Raw genomic sequence first — 21,174 nt, 5'->3', positions numbered from 1 at the left:
CAGCACTTCATACTTTACTGAGAAATAGAAAGTAGAGAATTTATAGGACAACACATCTAGTTTCATTTCTTGTTATTTTGTATTTCTCAACAAAACTATATTGGCACTAGTTATAAATGTGTTTCAGAATTCAAGAACTTCAAGAGGAAGTCCACCAGTTACAAGAAAAGTTAGCAATGATGGAAAGTGAACTGCGAGATTATAACCAGCAGGTAGGATTTTTATATACTTGCATAGTAGGGATGCATGGTCGCCTTGTTGGGATGGGTATGCTGTGATTGTAAATAAAATTGGGTTATATTTGGGATTATTGATACTGAGTTTGTATACAGCTTTTATCTTTTCTACCAGTTTCTTAATAAGGATAGTAGCTGGAGTAGCTTAGATGGCTTTAGAGCAAACAGTCCAGTCCCTTCATTATGCATTGAGGTAAATAGCAGTTTTTTGTTTTTTTTTTTTTTTCTTCTGGTGAGTCATCTATCTCCCCAAATATCTTAATTATATTACTTGTTTCCATCTTGGGAGGTATTTTATTGAAGTGTATTATGCTTTAAAGTGGTATCTTAAATAACTTTTTTGCTCTTACTGTAGATTTTGTCATCTTGAACAGAAGTCTTTTTGAGAGTGGTACCATATTTTTTGTTGTGTATTCTCTATAAGAACTAGTAAAATAATTCTCTGAAGAAGTAGGGGAATTGATATAATATGCAGGGTTAGATCATAACCATAATAAGCTTTGTTCTTTTATACCTTCTGTTGGTATTTTGGCAAATTCTGATTTGTATAACTACAGCTTTCTTTCTTAATATGCTTACTGAAGCTTAAATTGGGTAACATGTTTTTCATTTTCTGCACATGACTATTTTTTTGGAGTGAAGTGATCTGCACAACACTTACGTGTTGGTGTAACTGTGAAGTTTATAAAGTACTTTGAAGATTATTCAGATAAAAATGGAGTAAAAGGATTGTGATAATGTCAACCAAAAAACTTACTGTATGGAGATTGAAAATATCAAATATGCACAAGTTGAATGTTGTTATTTTTTAATTTATAATCACACTTCATCACATTTTTTTCCAAGTACTTTATGAACATAAGCTGACCAGTCTTTACCATCTTTGTGAGGTGGCTGAGGTGTTTGGAGAAAATAGCCCAACCATTCTGATTGAAACCATCAATTTATTGTGGTTATCAATCTTAGTTGAATCCACTCAGCTGCCTGTCTTTTTTTTTTTTTCTTTTTCTTTTTGCTTGAGTTTGTTCTATTTTTCTCAGTCTATGTTCCAAATGTTGCTGTTCTCCTCAAGCTCTTTAACCAACCTATAATAAATACCCTTGTTGTCAAGATACCACCTTGTCTCAACTTCCTATCTCTACATTTAAATTTAACAATGTTAGGGCACCTGGGTGGCTCAGTTGATTTAGTGTCCAACTCTTGATTTCAGCTCAGGTCATGACGTCACAGTTTCTGGGTTTGAACCCCGCATTGGGCTCTGTGCTGATAGCGTGGAACCTGCTTAGAATTCTCTATTTCTGCCCCTCCCTGCTCACATTTTCTCTGCCCCCCCCCACCAAAAAATAAATAAATAAACACTTTTAAAAAATAAAATCATCAGCGTTCACACTCAGGCTCTCCAGACTTAATGAGTAGTGTGGTGTTCTTCCTATTCTACCTGTGTGTGTGGCTCTATTCCCTCCCTTCTTATTTGCTTTAATCGATTTTTCTTTTTCTTTTCTTTTTTTTTTTTTTTTTTAACAAACTCATATATGGCCACTTTATAACTAGTAATGCTTTAAATCTTCCTAACAGTCCTAGAGGGAGGTGCTATCATGGTCATTGCTAACATCCCTTAAAAAGATCTCTTTTAGAGGTGCCTGAGTGGCTCAGTTGGTTAAGTGTCCAACTCTTGATTTTGACTAAGGTCATGATCTCCTGGTTTGTGAGTTTGAGCTCCACATTGGGCTCTGCACTAGCAGTGCAGAGCCTGCTTGGGATTCTGTTTCTCCCTCTCTCTGTCTGCCCCTGCCCACTCATGCTCTTTCTGTCCCTCAAAATAAATAACTTAAACATTAATAATAATAAAAATTTTTGAAAAAAGATCTCCTTTATTTAATTCTTGCTAAAGCCCCTCTTGTTAATGCCCCTCTTGCTAATGCTCTCTCCTCCCTCATGTAAACTTCTCTAAAGAGTATCTTACTCTTCTGTCTCCACTTCTTCACCTCTGGCTCTCCTGTTGCCTTCTGGCTTCTGCTTCCCATTACATAAATGGGTTCAGTAATGACATCAGTGACGTTAATTGCTAGATCCAAAAGGATACTTTTAGTCTCCATTTCCTTGACCCCTTTATAGTATTTGGCATTATTGATAATTTCTTTTTGAAACCATCCCATGACTCATTTTCTTTCAGTTTCCCCTTTTTTAAAAATCTCTTATAATTTCTTCTTTGCTTTTTCTTTCTGCCCTTTCCCTGAAATATTACTGTTTTTCAGGATTCTGTCTTTGACTCCTTTCCCTGTATATTTTCTCAGAAGGTCTCATTTACTCTCTTAAAATATTCTCTGTATGTTGATGACTTCCCAGTCTTTCTGGCTCAAATCTCTGCAGAGGTCCAGACCCGTATGTTCAATTTTATACTGGGCATTTCCACTTGGATGAAAGCTGTTTGTACCATATGTCTGGTACTGAACTTGTTATCTTCTGCCTCAACTCTTGTTTTTTTTCCCCTATATTCTCTATGTTCGTTGGTGGCATCACCATCTGCCCAAGCCAACATTCTGTAGTCTTTCTAGATCTCCTTCTCTTCCCTTCACACACCACTCACCAAATTCTGTCACTTCTATGTACTTTGTAAACTTACTTCTTCTGCTCATCTCACTGTTCTATTTTACACCTTATTCATCTCTCATTCATTCCTCCAGTAGGTCTCCCTACCTCTGATTTTATTCTTACTCATCTTTTAGTGCAGAGCAATCTTTCTCCTTAGCAAAGTATTCAGTACTTAATCATAATTATTTCCTGACTGATTCTTCAGACCCAACCATAAGTTCCCTTGTATATTCAGTCTTACCGAGCCATTTCTGCTCCTTCAATCATACCATGTGGCTTTATGTTTCTGTGTCACTGCCTGGAACATTCCTCCTTTCTTCTTTCTCTTCATAGCATAATTTATAACCTTTTTGGGCATATGTATTTGATAAAGCCTTCACTAATTTCCATAGGCATATGGGTATATCATGGAGAGTAAATCGGTTTATTCCCTTAATCACTTTGGTGTCATACATCTATTTATTCTACCACTGAACAACATACTACAGCAATTATTGATTTACTTGCTAGTTTTCTTGGTAAATCTGTGTTCCTGAAAGTTAGAAATCATGTTTTATTCATCTTCATATACCTAGAATTGTGCTCAATATTGTTGAATTGAGTGCTTGGTTTTAGCTTTCAGTGTTTTTGAAAAAACACTGCAAATGTGTACATCCATTTTTCCAAATTCGTGCATGTAAGTGTGATTTCATGGTTGATAGTGATCTCTGTGATTTTGTGTGTGTTGTTTTCTAAATAATAATTAAATTCACCCCAACTTCCTATCCTTTTTAATATTGAGTTTCAGTAGTAATTCTTTCTGTTCTACATTTATTCATTTATTCTACATTTATTCCACTAGGCACTGAAGTCACTCAGACTCCATTCTAGTACTCAATCATTTCTTTTTATATCAATATTGCCTAATCTTGGAGGAGGGGGGGAAGAAACCAAAAAATTAAAATTAATTAGGAAAAATCTATTCAATAGAAATACTTACGAAAACTTTGTTGACATTCTTATTTTGACATTTTTCTCTGTTTATTTTTGCTTTGTGTATATGCATTTTATAATCCCATATTGGTGTGGATACGTGTATGAGTGTTAATCTCTTATATACATTGTGAAGCATAAGAGAAATGGAAGTATATCCGAGTAAGTGTCCAGTGTTAATTATTTCAGTTTAAAGCAAATTTTTTAAAATTATAGCATGATTTTATGTCTTCAGATTGAGCTAAGAGAACGAGAGATAGAACGACTATCAGTTGCATTGGACAGTGGCCGTTCCCCTGATGTCCTCTCTCTGGAGACTAGAAACAAAACCAATGAAAAGCTTATTGCTCATTTAAATGTTCAGGTAATGACATAATTATTTCACCGAGTATATACAATCGTTAAGTGTTTGTAACAGTTCATTGATTTGTAAAAGTAACAGAGTTGTTTACCAGTTATATAGTGGGAAAAATTTGATAGAGCCAAACTATCCAGAAATAGGATGCAACTATTGAAAAATCATGTTTTAAAAAGATAGTTAATGAGGCAGAAAGATATATACACCATAATGTTAAATATTTAAAAGGAGAATAGGGGTACCTGAGTGGCTCAGTTGGTTAAGCATCTGACTCTTGATTTCAGCTCAGGTCATGATCTCATGGTTCGTAAGTTTGAACCTGCTTGGGATTCTTTCTCTCTCCCTCTCTCTCTGCCCTTCCCCAACTAGCACACTCTCTCATTCTCTCAAAATAAATAAACATTAAAAAAAAATTAGAGGAGGAGAATAAACCGTAGACACAATGGGATCTTCAGTTTGCTTTTTAAAAATGTGCGTATGAACTTAGAGAAAACACTGGAAGAGAATACACTAAAATATACGAACAGCTTATCTTTGTGTGATGAGATATTCTTTTTTATTTTCTTTGTTTTCGAAGTTTTTGTATTTCTTTTATAATATCAAAAAGATTTGTAGAAAGAAATCCAAAAAATTAAACATGTAATTGATTCCCTTGCCATGTGTCTGACCTAGGAGTAAAAGAACAGGAGAGTTCCATAAAGCATGTTACATCACCTTTAGAAATTTAGACATGTCATTGCTGACTGGACCAGAACCAGAATAGTAAGTCATGAATATCAATAGTAGCCCTAGAGCAGTGCTGTCCAATACAAATATGATATGAGCCACATATATAATTTAAAATTTTCTGGGAGCGCCTGGGTGGCTCACTTGGTTTAAGCATCCAGCTTCAGCTCAGGTCATGATCTCATGGTCCGTGGGTTCGAATCCTATGTCAGGCTCTGTGCTGACAGCTCAGAGCCTGGAGCCTGCTTCGGATTCTGGGTCTCCCTCTCTCTCTGCCCCTCCTCTGCTTGCATTCTGTCTGTGTGTCTCTCAAAAATAAACATTAAAAAAATTTTTTTTAATTTTCTAGTAACCAGATTAAAATAAAATAAAAAAGAAACAGATGAAATTAATTTTAATAATGTATTTACCTCAGTATATCCAAAATATAATTGCAGTGTGTAATTGTTGTAAAATGTTGATGTTGACATATTTTCCTTTTTTTCTTTTTTGTACCAAGTCTTTGAAATCTTGCGTATGTTTTACATTTATAGCACACCTCAGTTTGGACTAGCTCTACAGTATGCACATATGGGTGCTGGTGGCTACTATATTGGACAGCACAGTCCAGAGTGATATTATCATTGTAGTGATATTCTTGTCATAATGGTAGAACTCTCTGTTGGGAAAAAGTTCACACAAATTTTTTACTTTTCCTTCCATGCTTAAAAGTTGAATGCCAATGGCTATATATTTTTGTTAAACCACACATTGTCAGTTTTGTGAATCAACAGTGTAAGATTGCAAATGTAAAATACCTCTGGTTTAATTTTCAGTATTTTAAAAAATAGAGTATTTTGAAGTATTTTGAAAGTTGAGTATTTAGGATAATTTTCCAATTCATATACCTGTTAATTACAAATTCAACTTAGGTTGACTTTCTTCAGCAAGCTAATAAAGACCTGGAGAAGCATATACAGGAGCTTATGGAAACCAAGGAAACCGTAACTACTGAAGTTGTTAATTTAAGTAACAAAAATGAAAAACTCTGCCAAGAATTAACCGAAATAGACCAGTTAGCACAGCAGTTGGAAAGACATAAAGAAGAAGTGCTTGAGACTGCTGATAAAGAACTTGGGGAAGCAAAGGTATGTCTAGGTTGTGGGAGCGTTTCTTAATTCTTCCAGAACATAGTGAGCTTAAGCCCTTTGATACCTGATTGGGTCTTTTGGTTTGGTTGTTTTGTAATTCAGGTTTTTCTGCTGTCTAAATTTGGGTGTGTTTCTGAAACATGCTTTTTCTCAGGCTAGCTCTCCAGACTTTGTCCTTTTTTCCTTCAAGATTTTCATCTCTGTTCTTTTATCTCTGTTGTGAGTGAGCTTTGGAAGTTTGTCCTCTATGTCATTTTGTGCTCATGAACCCTTTAAAAGTATTTTTTGAACAGTGTATATCCTTGCACATTTTAAGTTGGTAGCTAACATTTTTCATCTTTAAGTTTAAATAAATACGAAAGGGGGCAGCTGGCTGGTGCAGTGGAAGAGCATGCAACTCTTGATCTCAGGGTTGTGAGTTCAAGCCCCACATTGGGTGTAGAGATTACTTAAAAATAAAATCTTTAAAAATAGTAATTAATAAACAGATTAAATAGATACAAAGGATGTAATTTCCAACCTACCGATCTCTTAAAACTGTTACATTGTTCTTTTAAATATAGCTAGTAGAATCTAAATGACCCTTTCTTCTTGAAATCTCCAGTTTTATCCTCTTTTAACATATTTATGTTTGAATATCTTTTCGTGATCACCCTATCAAACATCTCTGTAATAAAAAAATACATGAATTGAAATATTTTATTTTATTTATTGACATTTTTTATTTTTAAAAGTGTCCTTTGACTACAAGGTTCAAAGTGTTAACATTTTCCTCCGAATGGTGCTATCATTATAATTATCAGTAATCAATGGATCAGAGTGACAAATACAAACAAATGTTGATAAATACATACTAAATCAAAAAGTAAAATTTTATTGGAAATACATGTCTTAATAAGATATGTCTTATTAATACATATCTTAATAAATATGTATCTTTTATAAATTTCAGATTATCTTTTTTTTTAATTTTTTTTCTTAACATTTATTTATTTTTGAGACAGAGAGAGACAGAGCATGAATGGGGGAGGGGCAGAGAGAGAGGGAGACACAGAGTCTGAAGCAGGCTCCAGGCTCTGAGCCATCAGCCCAGAGCCCGACGCGGGGCTTGAACTCACGGACCGTGAGATCGTGACCCGGGCTGAAGTCGGACGCTTAACCGACTGAGCCACCCAGGCGCCCCTCAGATTATCTTTTTGCCTGATGCTTCAAAAGTTTTTCATATTTTGAGACAGTGTGATATTAGATGCATCCTTTTGCTTTAAAAAGTGGGAGAGAGGGTGCCTGGGTGGTTCAGTCACTTAAGTGTCCAACTGTTTGGTTTTGGCTCGGGTCATGATCTCACAGTTTGTGAGTTCGAGCCCTGCATTGGGCTCTGTGCTGGCAATGTGGAGCCTGCTTAGGGTTCTCTCTCTCGCTCTCTCGCTCTCTCTGCCCTTCCCACTTGTGCATATGCATGTAAGTTCTCTATCTCTCAAAATAAATAAATAAAATTTTAAAAAATAGTGGGAGAAAAACAGTTGAGAGGAAAAGTGGGAGAGGAGAACTCATGAGATACCTAGATCACATGCAGGTTGTCAGGTAGATAATTCTTGAAAAGGATTGTATATCCAGATATGGATACACTAAAACTACATGTATACAGTAGTTTTACATAATACTTGGGAAGTCTTCATGTTACCTCAGGAATGGGTATATAATCTAGTTTGAGGACCAGTATGCTACATCACTGAGTCGATTTTATGCAGTGTCATATCCACTAATTAGTACATTAAAAGGAACATACTTCAACATAATGAAGGCCATATATGAAAAGCCCACAGTTCATGTCATACCCTGTGGTGAAGATTGGAAGCTTTTCCTCTAGGATCAGGAACAATGCAAGGATGCCTATTCTCACCAGTTCTGTTCAACGTAGTACTAGCCAAAGCAGTTAGGTAAGAGAAAGAAAAGGCATCCAAATTGGAAAGAAAGAAATAAAATTATGTTTCTGTGTGACATGATCTTATATGTAGAAAATCCTAAAGATTTCACAAAAACTTGAACTAATAAATTCAACAAAGTTGCAGGATACAAAACGCACAAAAATCAGGTGTGTTTTGATATGCCAATAATTAAAATCCAAAAGGAAATTAATAAAATAATCTCATTTGCCATATCATCAGAAAGAATAAAATACTTAGGAATAAACTTACCTGAGAAAGTAAAAAACATTGCTGAAAAGAATCAAAGAAGACAGAAATAAATGAAAAGACATCCTATGTTCATGGATTGGAGGACTTAGTACCCAAAGCAATCTACAGATTCAGTACAATCCCTATCCAAATCCCAATGGCATTTTTTTTTTATGGAAACGGAAAAAGATTATAAAATTATAAAATCTCAAGGGACCCAGAATTTCCAAAAGAGTCTTGAAAATGAAGAATATAGGGGCTCCTGTCTGGCCCAGTTGGAAGAGCCCGTGACTCTTGATCTCCAGATCATGAGTTTGAGCCCCACATTGAGTATAGAAATTACTAAAAGAAAATAAACTTAGAAAATGAAGAATATAGTGCAGTTTTAATTTTGTTTTTGTGATTCATGTTTCATTGCAATAGTCCTGTATCTCATTCCTTTCTTTGTACCTCCTTTTGCATCTTCTATGCTCATGCACACAACATACTGAATATAGCTTCTCAGGTCCCATTGGCATTGGTCAAGAATGATAGCTTGGCTCACAAAAGATTCCTTTTGGGTCAAAATATTTTAACATTGGCATTCAGTGCTCTCGCTCTCCTTGGTAGTTGCAGGTGGAAAGATAGGAAAATTAAGAAATGATGGTGCCATAAAAGAACCCAAAAATTATGGTTCAAGGAAGACCCTACAAGCATGTAGGCAAAATATTTTTTAAGTGGTCGTCTTGTTTTAGATGTTATAAATAGCTCCCTGTAAGCATTCAGGATACCAAGAAATTAAAGAGAAGCCTGAATGTTGTCTCCTCTTCACAGAAATTGAGGCTTAAAACGGCTAGAGCCTCGGGGCGCCTGGGTGGCTCAGTCAGTTAAACGTCCGACTTCGTCTCAGGTCATGATCTCAGTTTGGTTCACGGGTTCGAGTCCTGCATCAGGCTCTGTGCTGACAGCTCAGAGTCTGGAGCCTGCTTCGGATTCTCTGTCTCCCTCTCTCTCTGCCCCTCCCCTGCTCACCCTCTCTCTGTCTCTCAAAAATAAATAAACGTTAAAAAAATTGAAAAAAAAAGTAAAACAGCTAAAGCCTCTGGGCACATGGAGTGGTTCAGTCGGTTAAGCCTCTGACTCTTGATTTTGGCTCAAGTGATGATCTCATGATTAGTGAGATAAAAGCCCTGTGTCAGACGATGTGCTGTGCTGACAGCATGGAGTCAGCTTGGAATTCTCTCTCTCTCTCTCTCTCTCTCTCTCTCAAAATAAATAAACTTTAAAACAAAACAACAACAAACAGCTAAATCTCCCTGGTGAGAAGGATGACTACTTGAAAAATGACGGTCTTATTTGCAGTGTGACTTAGTGATAAGTATTCTTGACTTTCAGGTCTGTACTTAGTAAGTTTTTTATTCCTAGAAAGAGATTAAAAGAAAGCTTTCTGAAATGCGGGATCTTGAAGAAACAATGGCAAAACTTCAACTGGTAAGTAGTTATGTTGAATTGCCAGAACTTTTGGTAATAAAATTTGTGTGCTTTATATTGCATATATTTTTTAATTGAGATGTAATTTACACATTATATTCACTCTAGTAACAACATTTTCATCACTCCAAAAAGAAATGTCATACCCATTAGCAGTCACTCCCATTTTCCTCTGTTCAGCCTCTGGTAACTACGAATCTACCTCTATTTCTATAGATTTGCCTATTCTGGACAGTTTATATAAGTGGAATCATACAATATATGGCCATTTGTGTTTGGCTTCCTTCAGTTAGCACAGTGTTTTCAAGGTTCATGCTTGTAGCAAGTACTTCCTTTTTATGGCTGAGTCATATTCTTTTGAATGGATATATTTAATTTTGTTTATATTTTTGTAATTCTTTAATTTCATATATAGTAGATTAGAAGTTAAATTCAAATTTGGAAAACCTGTTAGGAATACTCTTTTAACTACTTCAGGACTTGTCAGTTTAGTAATATTAAGACTAGAAATTGATAATTACTTTAAACATTGTTGACTTTTATTAAAGTACTCAGTCTTGGGGTACCTGGCTGGCTCAGTCAGTGGAGCATGCGACTCTTGATTGTGGGGCTATGAGTTTGAGCCCTGGTTTGGGTGCAGAGATTACTTAAAAATAAAATTTTAAACAAAAACAGTCCTCTTTTAAAAAGCTTTGTTTAATATTATAAACCATTTTCCTAGATATTATTTGTTCTGATAGTCTTCAAATGAAAAAAGTAGTAATCATCCCAGCATAAACCCAGAAATAGCATAAAGTTCTGTAGTCCAGAACTGACAGAATGTCTTGCTTACAGGTGGAAGGTCCTGGGTGGTCACCCAAAAGATGATTGGGGATTTTTTTAAATAGCCATTAAATGGGATGAGTTTCTGCTAAGATTAGAAACTGAGACTAATCCAAGTTTTTTCATTCTGTATACTCTTTTATATGTATGTGTGTGTGTGTATATATATATATATATATATATATATATACACACATACATGTGTATATGTGTGTATATATGTGTGTATATATGTGTATATATGTGTGTATATGTGTGTATATATATATGTATATGTGTGTATATATACATATACACACATATAGATATGTATATACATATATACACACACACACACACACGTATATATACATACAGACACATATTTCTCATATATACAGTGTAGCAGCAATGTTCTGGTGGCTTAAATTAGAAAATGAAACTCCCCTCCCACCCCACCCCCCATGGAGCCATTGTGATATGCTGGCACATTGTAGGTGCTTGAATACTTGTTGATTTTTATGTGCTCACTGTGAATCGCAGTGGCTTCCTTTTTATTCAACTACAGGTATTTAAGTCAATACTGAATAATTGAATTAACTAAACCTGCTAGATGTTGTCTACTCTTGAATCTCAAAGATACTGTGAAATTCTCCCATGAAGTCAATAAACAGAAAGTGGATGTTTTGGTGATTTTTTACTAACAGTGTCATGCAGAGATTTTTGGTTTTGTTCACTACTGTTGTATATACACTATAAACAGTCAAATGTGATTCATAATGCTTGTCTGAGAATTCTGACCAAGTTTCAGTAGTATTGGCTGACAGTAAGATGCTGTAGTTATTTTCTGACCTTTTTTATTTTTTCCATTAGTGCTATATTATATATTTTTAAGGTAAATACTAATGAAATTAATAGCTAACATTTATTAAGCATTTTCCATGTGCTAGACACTGTGCAGAGTGCTTCATAGCCTTAGTTCCATCCTCACAAGTGAATCTTTGGTGTCCAAGTACTGATCTTATCCCCACTGTGCAGATGAGGCAAAGAGAATGACCAGCATAATTACTGAGACATATGATAGTCTTAGAGCACTGTGTCTTTGTTCTGCCTTCCTTTAAAAATAAAGTTTTAAAACTTTTTATTCATTTTAAAAAGTAGAACAGTATGCTGAGCAAATGAAAACAAAATTTAATAATTCTCAGAAAGGAGCACTATTGACATTTGGGTTTTATGATCCTTTTAGCTACAATTGACAATTAACTCTAGTTGAAACCGTATACTTGACTAACTGAAAATGTGTGTCTGTGTGTATGTCAGTTACTCTTAATTTAAGGTACTACTAAATATTTATTTTAAGTGCTATGATATTTTATAAGGTTGTTAGAAATCTTAATTATAGTATTAAATTTTGCAGGAATTAAACTTATGCCATAAAGAAAAGGAGAGACTGAGTGATGAACTCCTTATAAAATCAGACCTGGAAACTGTTGTTCATCAGCTTGAACAAGAAAAGCAAAGACTTAACAAAAAAATGGAAAGTTTTGCAGTTACAGGTAAAATATAAAATGTTAATAACCTAAAAAGTGATTGTGATTTCCTCCTGAGGCATTATTTTTTCTTAGTAGATTATCTTTCTTTCATTCATTCAATGAATATTTGTGGAGTGCTTGTTATATACCAGAAACTATACTAAGTGCTGTAAATACAGTGAAAAATCTCTGTCCCTCAACAACCTTACAGGATTCTTTTATATTTTTGACTAGTTGGCACAAGGAACCCTGCTTGAATATTTTCCAGTAGAAGTATGTCCTTCTTTGAGGCAGATTATAGAATTAATTAAGACTAAGAGGAAAACTTCTGAAATAGTGAAAAATTGAAGGGCAGAATCTTTATAAGGAAATATACTTGTATCACTTGAAAGAACACATTCATTCTCTTTCTCTCTCTCTCTCTCTCAGTAGGGTAACAGCACTAAATGAGTTGGTTTGGGAAACACCTAAGAATTCATCCACTCACCCATTCATTCAAAATGTTTATGAGCTTGTTGTGTGCCAGGCTGTTTCAGGTACTGGGTATATGATCATAGTGAACAAAATATACAAGGTTCCTGTTCTTGTGGAGCCTTTGTTAGTAGCACATAAATGAAAAAGCCAGTTTGAGATGATAAGGGGTAATAAAATAGGGGGAGATATGCTAGAAATTGACTGGCCCAAGGTCTCAGAGACAAGACACCAGCCAGATGAAAATTGGGGGCAGAGTTTCTCAGGCAGAAGGAATGGCAAGAGCAGAAGCCTGATGCCCTCAAACTCCATGTGTCTTGGAAAGTAAAAGAAAGCCAGTGTGCTATATTAAGAAGAGGCTATATCCTAGGCTCTTTAGCATCCAAGTGGATAATCTATTTGACCCCTTCTCTCCTTACTGGCTGTAAGCCTTGAGCACATTACTTAACCTCTCTATGCCTTAGTTTCCCTGTCTATGGTGTTAATGATGGTACCTACCCAAAAGATTGTTGTGAGGATTAAATGGGTTAATACATTAAAGTGCTCAGATCTATATACAGAAGTTTGCAGTTTACTTCCTTTCATAGCTAGCCATGACCTGTCATTTCAGTGTGATCTTTCGAATACATGAAACCCCCTATTTCTCTGTTGTGAATGCACCCTCCCTGCCAGAAATCCAGGCACAAATCAACCAAAATATTTACCCTTTACACATTTACACATGAACAGTTAACCATTGCATGTGTATGCACCAGACACATCAATAGCACTGTAAATTAGATGGTCCTGAATCTCAACTGCGCACTCAATGATGTATGGAAATCTTACTCTGTATTTCTTACCACTTGATTTCCTACTCTCTGCAGAGAACATTTCAAATGTTTTCCATTCTCAATAAGGCTGTGACTCTCATTCCACTTCCCATTTTGAGTAGGCAATCTTCAGGTTCCCTAAGAGAATGGAAGCCATCAGGGAAGCCTTCTGTCAGTTTTCTGTCCCCAGATCTTAAACTGTCTGTCATTATCTTCCCTCATGTTACTGTGGAAGTATGTCCCTCTTAGGAAAGGCCACTGCCTCCGTCTGTTCTCTGGATCTCTAATTTTAAAACTTTGCATATTATTAGTCTCCTTTCCATAATTTTAGTCTGTTCTGTTTTTGTCCATTGGCATTTAAACATGCTCACCCTGATATGTTTCCTGAGGCAATCGAAGCAAAAGAAAAAATAAACTATTGGGATTACATCAAAATAAAAAGCTTCTGCATAGCAGAGGAAACAGTCAACAAAACTAAAAGGCAACCTGTGGAATAGAAGATATTTGCAAATGACATATCTGATAGAGTTAGTATTCAGAATATATTAAGAATTGACAAAACTCAACACCCAAAAACCAAATAATCCAGTTAAAAAGTGGGTAGAAGACAGGAATAGACATTTTTCCAAAGAAGACATACAGATGGCAGACAGACACATGAAAAGATGCTCATCAGGAGTGCCTGGGTGGCTCAGTCGGTTAAGTGTCTGTCTGACTTTGGCTCAGGACATGATCTCATGGTTCATGGGTTTGAGCTCCACATCAGGCTCTGCACTGACATTGTGGAGCCTGCTTGGGATTCTCTCTCTCTCTTATCTCTGTCCCTCCCCCATGTGCATGCACTCTTCTCTCTGTCTCTTTCTCTCAAATAAACTTTTAAAAAAAGAAAAAAGATGCTCATCATCACTTACCATCAAGAAAATGCAAATCAAAACTACAATGAGATATCATCTCACACCTGTCAGAATAGCTGAAATCAACAACACAAGAAACAACGGGGCCTGGTGAGGATGTGGAGAAAGGGGAATCTTCTTGCACTGTTGGTGGGAATGCAAACTGGTACAGCCACTGGAAAATAGTATGGAGTTTCCTCAATGGTTAAAAATAGAACTACCTTATAATCCAGCAATCACACTACTAAGTATTTACCCAGAGAATACAAAAATACTCAAAGGGATACATGTACCCCGATGTTTATAGCAGCATTACTATAATAACCAAATTATGGACAGAACCCAAATGTCCATCGACTGGTGAATGGATGAAGACGAGGTGGTATATCTATACAATGGAATATTAGCCATAAAAAAGAATGAAATCTTGCTGTTTACAACAACATGGGTGGAGCTAGAGAGTATTAAGTGAAATAAGTCAGAAAAACAAATACCATATGATTTCATTCATATGTGGAATTTAAGAAATAAAACAAATGAGCAAAGGGAAAAAGAGAGGCAAACCAAGAAACACACTCTTGGGGCGCCTGAGTGGCTCAGTCAGAAGAGCATGCATCTCTTGATCTTGAGGTTGTGAGTTCAATTGCCATGTTGGGTGTAGAGATTACTTAAAAGTAAAATCTTTAAAGAAAGAAAAAAGAAACAAACTGATGGTTACCAGAGAGGAGGTGGGTTGGAGAATGGGTGAAATAGGTGATGACGATTAAGGAGTGCACGTGTCATGATGAGCACCAGGTGATATACAAAGATTAATGATTTTTAGTAGCTTGTATTCTAAAACTTATTCAAATAATTTATTTGGCTAATTGTACAATTTATATCCAACACTTTTAATATTTAACTACTTGAACTTACAGAAAGAGAACTTACTCTGGAAGTTGAAAGGATGAGGCTAGAACACGGAATAAAACGTCGAGACAAGTCACCCTCTCGTTTAGATACGTTTCTGAAAGGTATAGAAGAAGAACGAGATTTTTATAAGAAAGAGCTGGAAAGACTCCAACATATAATACAGCGAAGATCTTGTTCTACAAATTATTCTACACGTGAAAAAATTCCAATATTTAAAACACTAGAAAAGGTAATACCTCTTTTTAAAGATGATTAATAGGCAAGAGTGAATTTTTATGAGCCATTTTTTCTGGTGTTATTATTGTATTAAATATAACTTTATTCACACTTGCTTTTTAAAAGTTTTTCTTAATTTTGATTCTTATTTTCTTACATGACCTATATCCTGTAGGGACACTGCATTTATTAGGAAAACTACTTAAGAACAAAGTATAATGTACTGATTTTTGGAAATTAAGAAAGATTGAATAGTTCATTAGGGGTGTAGGGTAAGTGCATGGACATCTGGGCTTCCAGAAACTGGAACCAGTAATTCATGCTACTGGACATTTCCTTTCTTTCTATCCTTTACTCTTGTTATCAGCTGCATTTTCTTTCTCAAAGCAAAGTGGCTTTGTCCACATGGCAGACAACATGGCTTCATACTATTCCCAGCCTTGGACCAGTCAGGAAGGTGGGTCACATTGTACACACCAGACATCTTCCATGTTAACCATGTAGCAGGACAAGGTAGAGGGTGGGAATAAGTGTGGGGCAGATCATCCCATTTGTCTACTACAACCACATTTACAAGTTGCTAGTCTAAAACTAGGTAAAGTTAACCATGTTTCATGAGAGGTTAAAATTGCGTATCTCTCTTTTAGGTCTCAGTTATTTTCAGTGTTTCATGAGTATAATTTGAATCCTTCATTTTTTTTTTTTTTTTTTTTTTTTTTTTTTTTTAAGCTTTAGAGCTGTAGGAGTCCTGGAGGCTTATGATTCTAACATTATTTACACACTAGATAAAATTAGGGGAAGTTGGGATTAAAGTTAAAACTCAAAACATTTCATTTCAAATGTTTAAAAATATCAAGTCACTGTGACATATACATGAAGATAATAGGTTAAAAAAATTCAGACTTGGCTGAATTTACTTGTTTCATCATCTTTTTCTTGAAGATCCTGTGTCTGTTGTTGAATGGTTTTGGGTTGTTTTATGATTAGACTCTGTTTTTTTAACCTTATTGGCTAATGGCTGAATTTGATTTACTGGTGTCAGTAGAAACACTATTCTATGTTATCTGGTACAAGTAGAGGGAACTGGTGGGAAAACACTGTAAGTTAATTTATGTGTTTACTGAGTTGCTTTTTAAGCCCCATATATACTTAGGACTCAGAAAAAATAAATCACTGAATTGATCACCTTCATTATGTAGGAGAATCTTCCTGCAAAATGGTTGATTAGTTTAATCAAGCATTTATTAAATAAAACTGAGTAGGAAAATATCTGAAGGCTTTTAACATAATTATTTGATTTAATTAACTCCTTGATAGGGATTCACAATTGAAAAACAAGAGATAACTGGTTTAGGAGAGACTTTTATCCCCTTCAACTTATTTTCTTAAAATATTCTAGTGTTAACTGACTCAGATAAAGAATTCATTTTCTAGGGGCGCCTGGGTGGCGCAGTCGGTTAAGCGTCCGACTTCAGCCAGGTCACGATCTCGCACTCCGTGAGTTCGAGCCCCGCGTCAGGCTCTGGGCTGATGGCTCAGAGCCTGGAGCCTGTTTCCGATTCTGTGTCTCCCTCTCTCTCTGCCCCTCCCCCGTTCATGCTCTGTCTCTGTCTGTCCCAAAAATAATAAACGTTAAAAAAAAAAAAAATTAAAAAAAAAAGAATTCATTTTCTAAAGTAGAGTATTCAGAGCATTTTGGAATTCTAATAATAAGTTGCAAGAATGGTAGGGAATTGTGGGTGTGTATGTGAGTAAAATGGGAGGAGGATAAAACAGTTGTGATGCACAGTTCTGTGCATCTGCACCTCAACTTGTGTATTTTCAACATGTTTAGAAACTACATGGCAAACAACAAAGACCTCACTAAAGCTGGATTTGGTACAAGCTTTGAGTTTTCAACTCCTGCTTTATGGCTCACTGTTAGGCACAGTTTCTTGGGATTGCAGTAACTTGGGAAAAAATTGCTATTTTTAATATCAGTGATCTTTGTCAAAAATACGCCTGTTGATTCTCAGCTGTCTGCAGGGTGGGCACTGCCTCCTCTCACCTTGTACTCACTATGGTTCCAATTGTGAGTTTTGAGTATATTGGTAGTGGAAAGGGCTTTAGAGTTGGAGGCCTGATAGAAGTTACAACTCTACAGACTGTCTTTATGACCTTGGATAAGTTCCCTCACTTCATGGAACCCCTGTTTCCTCATTTACAAAGTGGGGAAGTACATCAAGTCTAGATACAAAGTTCGGTTCAGTTGAGCAGACACACACTGAGTGCCAGCTATGAATTAAACACTGGACATGAGATAAAGAAGACATAGTTCCTATGCTCGTAGCATTTAGTATTTTGCATGTGTGTGTATGAGCTTGTGTACGTGTGTGTTAGGAATGATGGAGTGGTATAAGGGCGTTATTAACATTTATGAACACAAATATAAATACCTGCATGTTTATGTCCATACAGGATATATTTAGAAAAGAGCTAGAGTTCCTGCTTAAGAAGGCCAGTCAAATGAGTGGATAAAGATGTATATACACGCACACACACACACACACACACACACACACACACACACAGGAATATTACTCGGCCATCAGAATGAAATCTTGCCATTTGCAACAACATGGATGGAGCTAGAGTGTATTATGCTAAGTGAAATAAGTCAGAGAAAGACAAATACCTTATGATTTCACTCATATGTGGAATTTAGGGAATAAAACAGATGAATATATGGGAAGGGGAAAAAAGGAGAGGGAAGCAAACCATAAAAGACTCTTAACAATAAAGAACAAAGTGAGGGTTGATGGAAGGAAGTGGATGGGAGATGGGCTAAATGGGTGACGGGTATTAAGGAGGGCACTTGTGATGTGCACGGGGTGTCACATGTAAGTGATGAATCACTGAATTCTACTCCTGAAACCTGTATTACACTATATGTTAACTAATTAGAATTTAAATAAAAAATTTGTGGGAGGGGGAGAAGGCCAGTCACTAATGTTAGAGAATTTATACATTTTACCTGGTACTATGGTAGGCACTGAAGTTATGGTGAGTAAAACCAGATACCTACTATGTCCTTCACAGAGCTTACATTTTAATGGTAAAGATGTACTTTAAACACATAATCATATTAATAACTTTATAAGCTCATTTATAGTGTTAGTGAAGAAAAGATACAAGAAGGTTTCATAATGGTCTGAGAATACATACAGGGAGATCTAAATTAGATTGGCGGGGCACGTGGATGGCCTAGTCAGTTGAGACTCTGACTGACTCTTCATTTCAGCTGAGGTCATGATCCCAGGGTTGTGGGATTAAGCCCCATGTTGGCCTCCATGCTGAGCGTAGAGCCTGCTTAAGATTCTCTCTCTTTCTCCCTCTGCACCTCTCCCCTGCTCATACTGTCTCTCTCTCTAAAATAAAAATAATAATATAAATAAATAAAAAATTTTAGATTAGAGAATCAGAAGATTCCTTAGAGAAAGTCACTGTTAAGCTGAGACCAAGACAGTAATAAAAAATCTTTTTTTTTTAATGTTCCAACTTTCTCTATAACCAGACCCCCAGCTCCTACCCCACCCCAGATCTTCACCTGAGCTTTGGGGGAGAAGCTGGATGAGCAGCAACACTTTTGCCAAGCCCAGAGCTCAGAGAGATATGCAGAGTGAGCCCCTCACTTCTGGGCTTTTGCCCTAGCCTGCTGAATTTTGTTGGCCGTGGCCCCATCTATGGCTCTAGTGCAGTGGGACAATACAAGGCTCAGCTCTGCTTCGTTCTAGTGCTCAATGACCACATCTGCAGGACTGTCAATCTTTATTCACAGAGTTCTCCTTTTTTAAAATCTATGTAAACTACCTCCTTTCTGTAAGATATTTTTATGTAGATATGGTTAGGTTACAGAGTTTCTCTTATACTTATCTAAGCCTTAATTAAGCCCTCAAACCCTAATCTGCTTTTGTCCTGTAAAATGTCTTGTCTTTTAAGTGTCCAGATGGTTAATCTCATTATGCCTTGATTTTGCTTGTTTAACCAAAAGGATAACTTATTTCCAAGTGGCAGGTTAGGGGTACTTACAGATACCAAGTCTACATTGGACATGGTTATGTGCACGGTAGATAGTGAGTGACATAGATCAGAATGCTTTCCAGTGTACCTGATTATCAGATTATCCCTACGTGGGGCTTCTGCAATTAGTACCTAAATGCTAAGATATCTTAGATTCCAGGTCGACATTTATCACCTTTATTTTCCACAGTAGTGAAGATAGTGGGTCTTTTGCATTGGACTAGAATAATAGGCATAATCCTGTTTTAGAAATGTTAGAAGTAGTTGCTTATTTGGTGAACATCCTTAATGTATACTCCTCGGTAGAAATATTTATATTTATCTCATTGCAAAAATAGACCTCACATAGGTTGGGGCTGGGACAGGTGGGGCGGTTGGTGTGGCTGGGAAATTGATCTTAGATTCAGTAAAAAAAACAAAACAAACAAACAAACAAAAAAGACACTGGGGAATGTGCTAGGCTGTAATAGTTACCATGCAGTGGGTAATAGGCACACACATACCCTCCTAGTCCCTCCCCTGGAATGGGTTGTAAACTAGTGGTTGCCAACAGTTAGTTAGCATGCATAATCACCTGGAGGGCTTGATGAGCCATAGTTACTGGGCCCTGTGCCCACAGTTTCTGATTCAGTCTGTCTGGGGTGGGCCCACAGAACTTGCATATCTAACAAGTTCCTAGTTACTACTATTATAAACAACTCCAGGAGAAGGACAGTTGAAGCATCTGATGGGATCTGATCAAGTGGTATCATTGGCAGTGGAGTCCCTTCCTAGGCATTTGAAGGCCAGGAGATTTGCCCCAATACTGCCTGCACTCTCATCTTCTGTTCTCATTTTAGATAAAAAATTGTGTTCTTTTATCTGTTAGCATTATCCAGTCACTGTCATTACCAGCATCCTGTGACAACCATATGGTGATAATTATAACAAGTGATAACTTCTGTTTTTAAATTATGTTTCAGGGTGATTACAACTCAGAAGTTCATCTGATCACAAGAGAAAGAGATGAACTTCAGCGGATGCTGGAAAGATTTGAAAGACATATGGAGGATATACAGTCCAATGTTAAATTGTTGACAGCAGAAAGAGATAAACTAAGTGTCTTATATAATGAAGTAAGAAATTGATTAAGCCAACAGATTCTATAGAATAGCTTAAGGGAACCAGTGTAAATCTTTTAAATTACTGTAATATATGGACCTTGTGATATTTCTTCATAATTAGAATTATCTATTATTATCATCCTGTTCCTAAAGCAGAGATTTCTATTATTCTTTCATATTTATTCTCCTTCTCTAGTCTATGTGTCAGGTCTGTTAGATAGTCTCTTCTAAAATTACCTAGACCAGGTCTTAGCCTGATTCTGAGCCAAGTTTATCCTTGGGATTCAGACATGTTAATAGTCTGTCAAACAGTGGATAACACCCATGATTTGGATATATTTGTTCCATATCAATTTCCCATGAAATTCCACTGCCACTTTGAGAGAGGGAGAAGGGCATGTAAGTTAAAAGGTCAAGTTGAAAAAGCTGTTTTTACTTCTGAAGCTTTTTTAGAATCTGCAGTTGCAAATTGATTGATTTCTGGGCTTTCCATGTGGCTTGGATTTCAGCTTGGGTCTGCTTACTTAATTACTAATTGTCCACCTGCTGTCTGGTTTCCAAAATTCTGTAGCTTGCATTTCCCGTTAATCTCTTTGTCTTTTTGTTTTTTTTTTATTGTTGTTACTATTTTAATACCTTTTACTCGTTTTGTTTAGATTTGGCAAGAGAGCAAAGTAGCATGTGTTTAGTTTGCCTTTGTTTGTTTTTTTTTTACAT

The 21,174-nt window shown here is 36.2% G+C and overlaps 1 protein-coding gene across 6 annotated transcripts in view; it reads left to right on the top strand.

Moving 5' to 3' along the window:
* CEP135 (centrosomal protein 135) overlaps nt 1–21,174 on the top strand; it is a 70,996-nt gene that overhangs the window by 12,026 nt on the left and 37,796 nt on the right. For all 6 annotated transcript variants that reach the window (XM_086705013.1, XM_086705014.1, XM_086705011.1 and 3 more), the window contains 7 exons: nt 128–212; nt 4,036–4,164; nt 5,796–6,011; nt 9,593–9,658; nt 11,877–12,015; nt 15,085–15,308; nt 20,317–20,469. In XM_086705013.1, the coding sequence (XP_086561139.1) occupies nt 128–212; nt 4,036–4,164; nt 5,796–6,011; nt 9,593–9,658; nt 11,877–12,015; nt 15,085–15,308; nt 20,317–20,469 (1,012 nt within the window). The remainder of the gene's footprint in view (nt 1–127; nt 213–4,035; nt 4,165–5,795; nt 6,012–9,592; nt 9,659–11,876; nt 12,016–15,084; nt 15,309–20,316; nt 20,470–21,174) is intronic.

This window comes from Puma concolor, chromosome B1, assembly GCF_028749965.1.
Source record: "Puma concolor isolate L17-30 chromosome B1, mPumCon1.1.hap2, whole genome shotgun sequence".
Classification (NCBI taxonomy): Eukaryota; Metazoa; Chordata; class Mammalia; order Carnivora; family Felidae; genus Puma; species Puma concolor.
The sequence above is the reverse complement of the archived record's forward strand: the minus strand, read 5'-3'. Positions and strand labels throughout refer to the sequence as shown.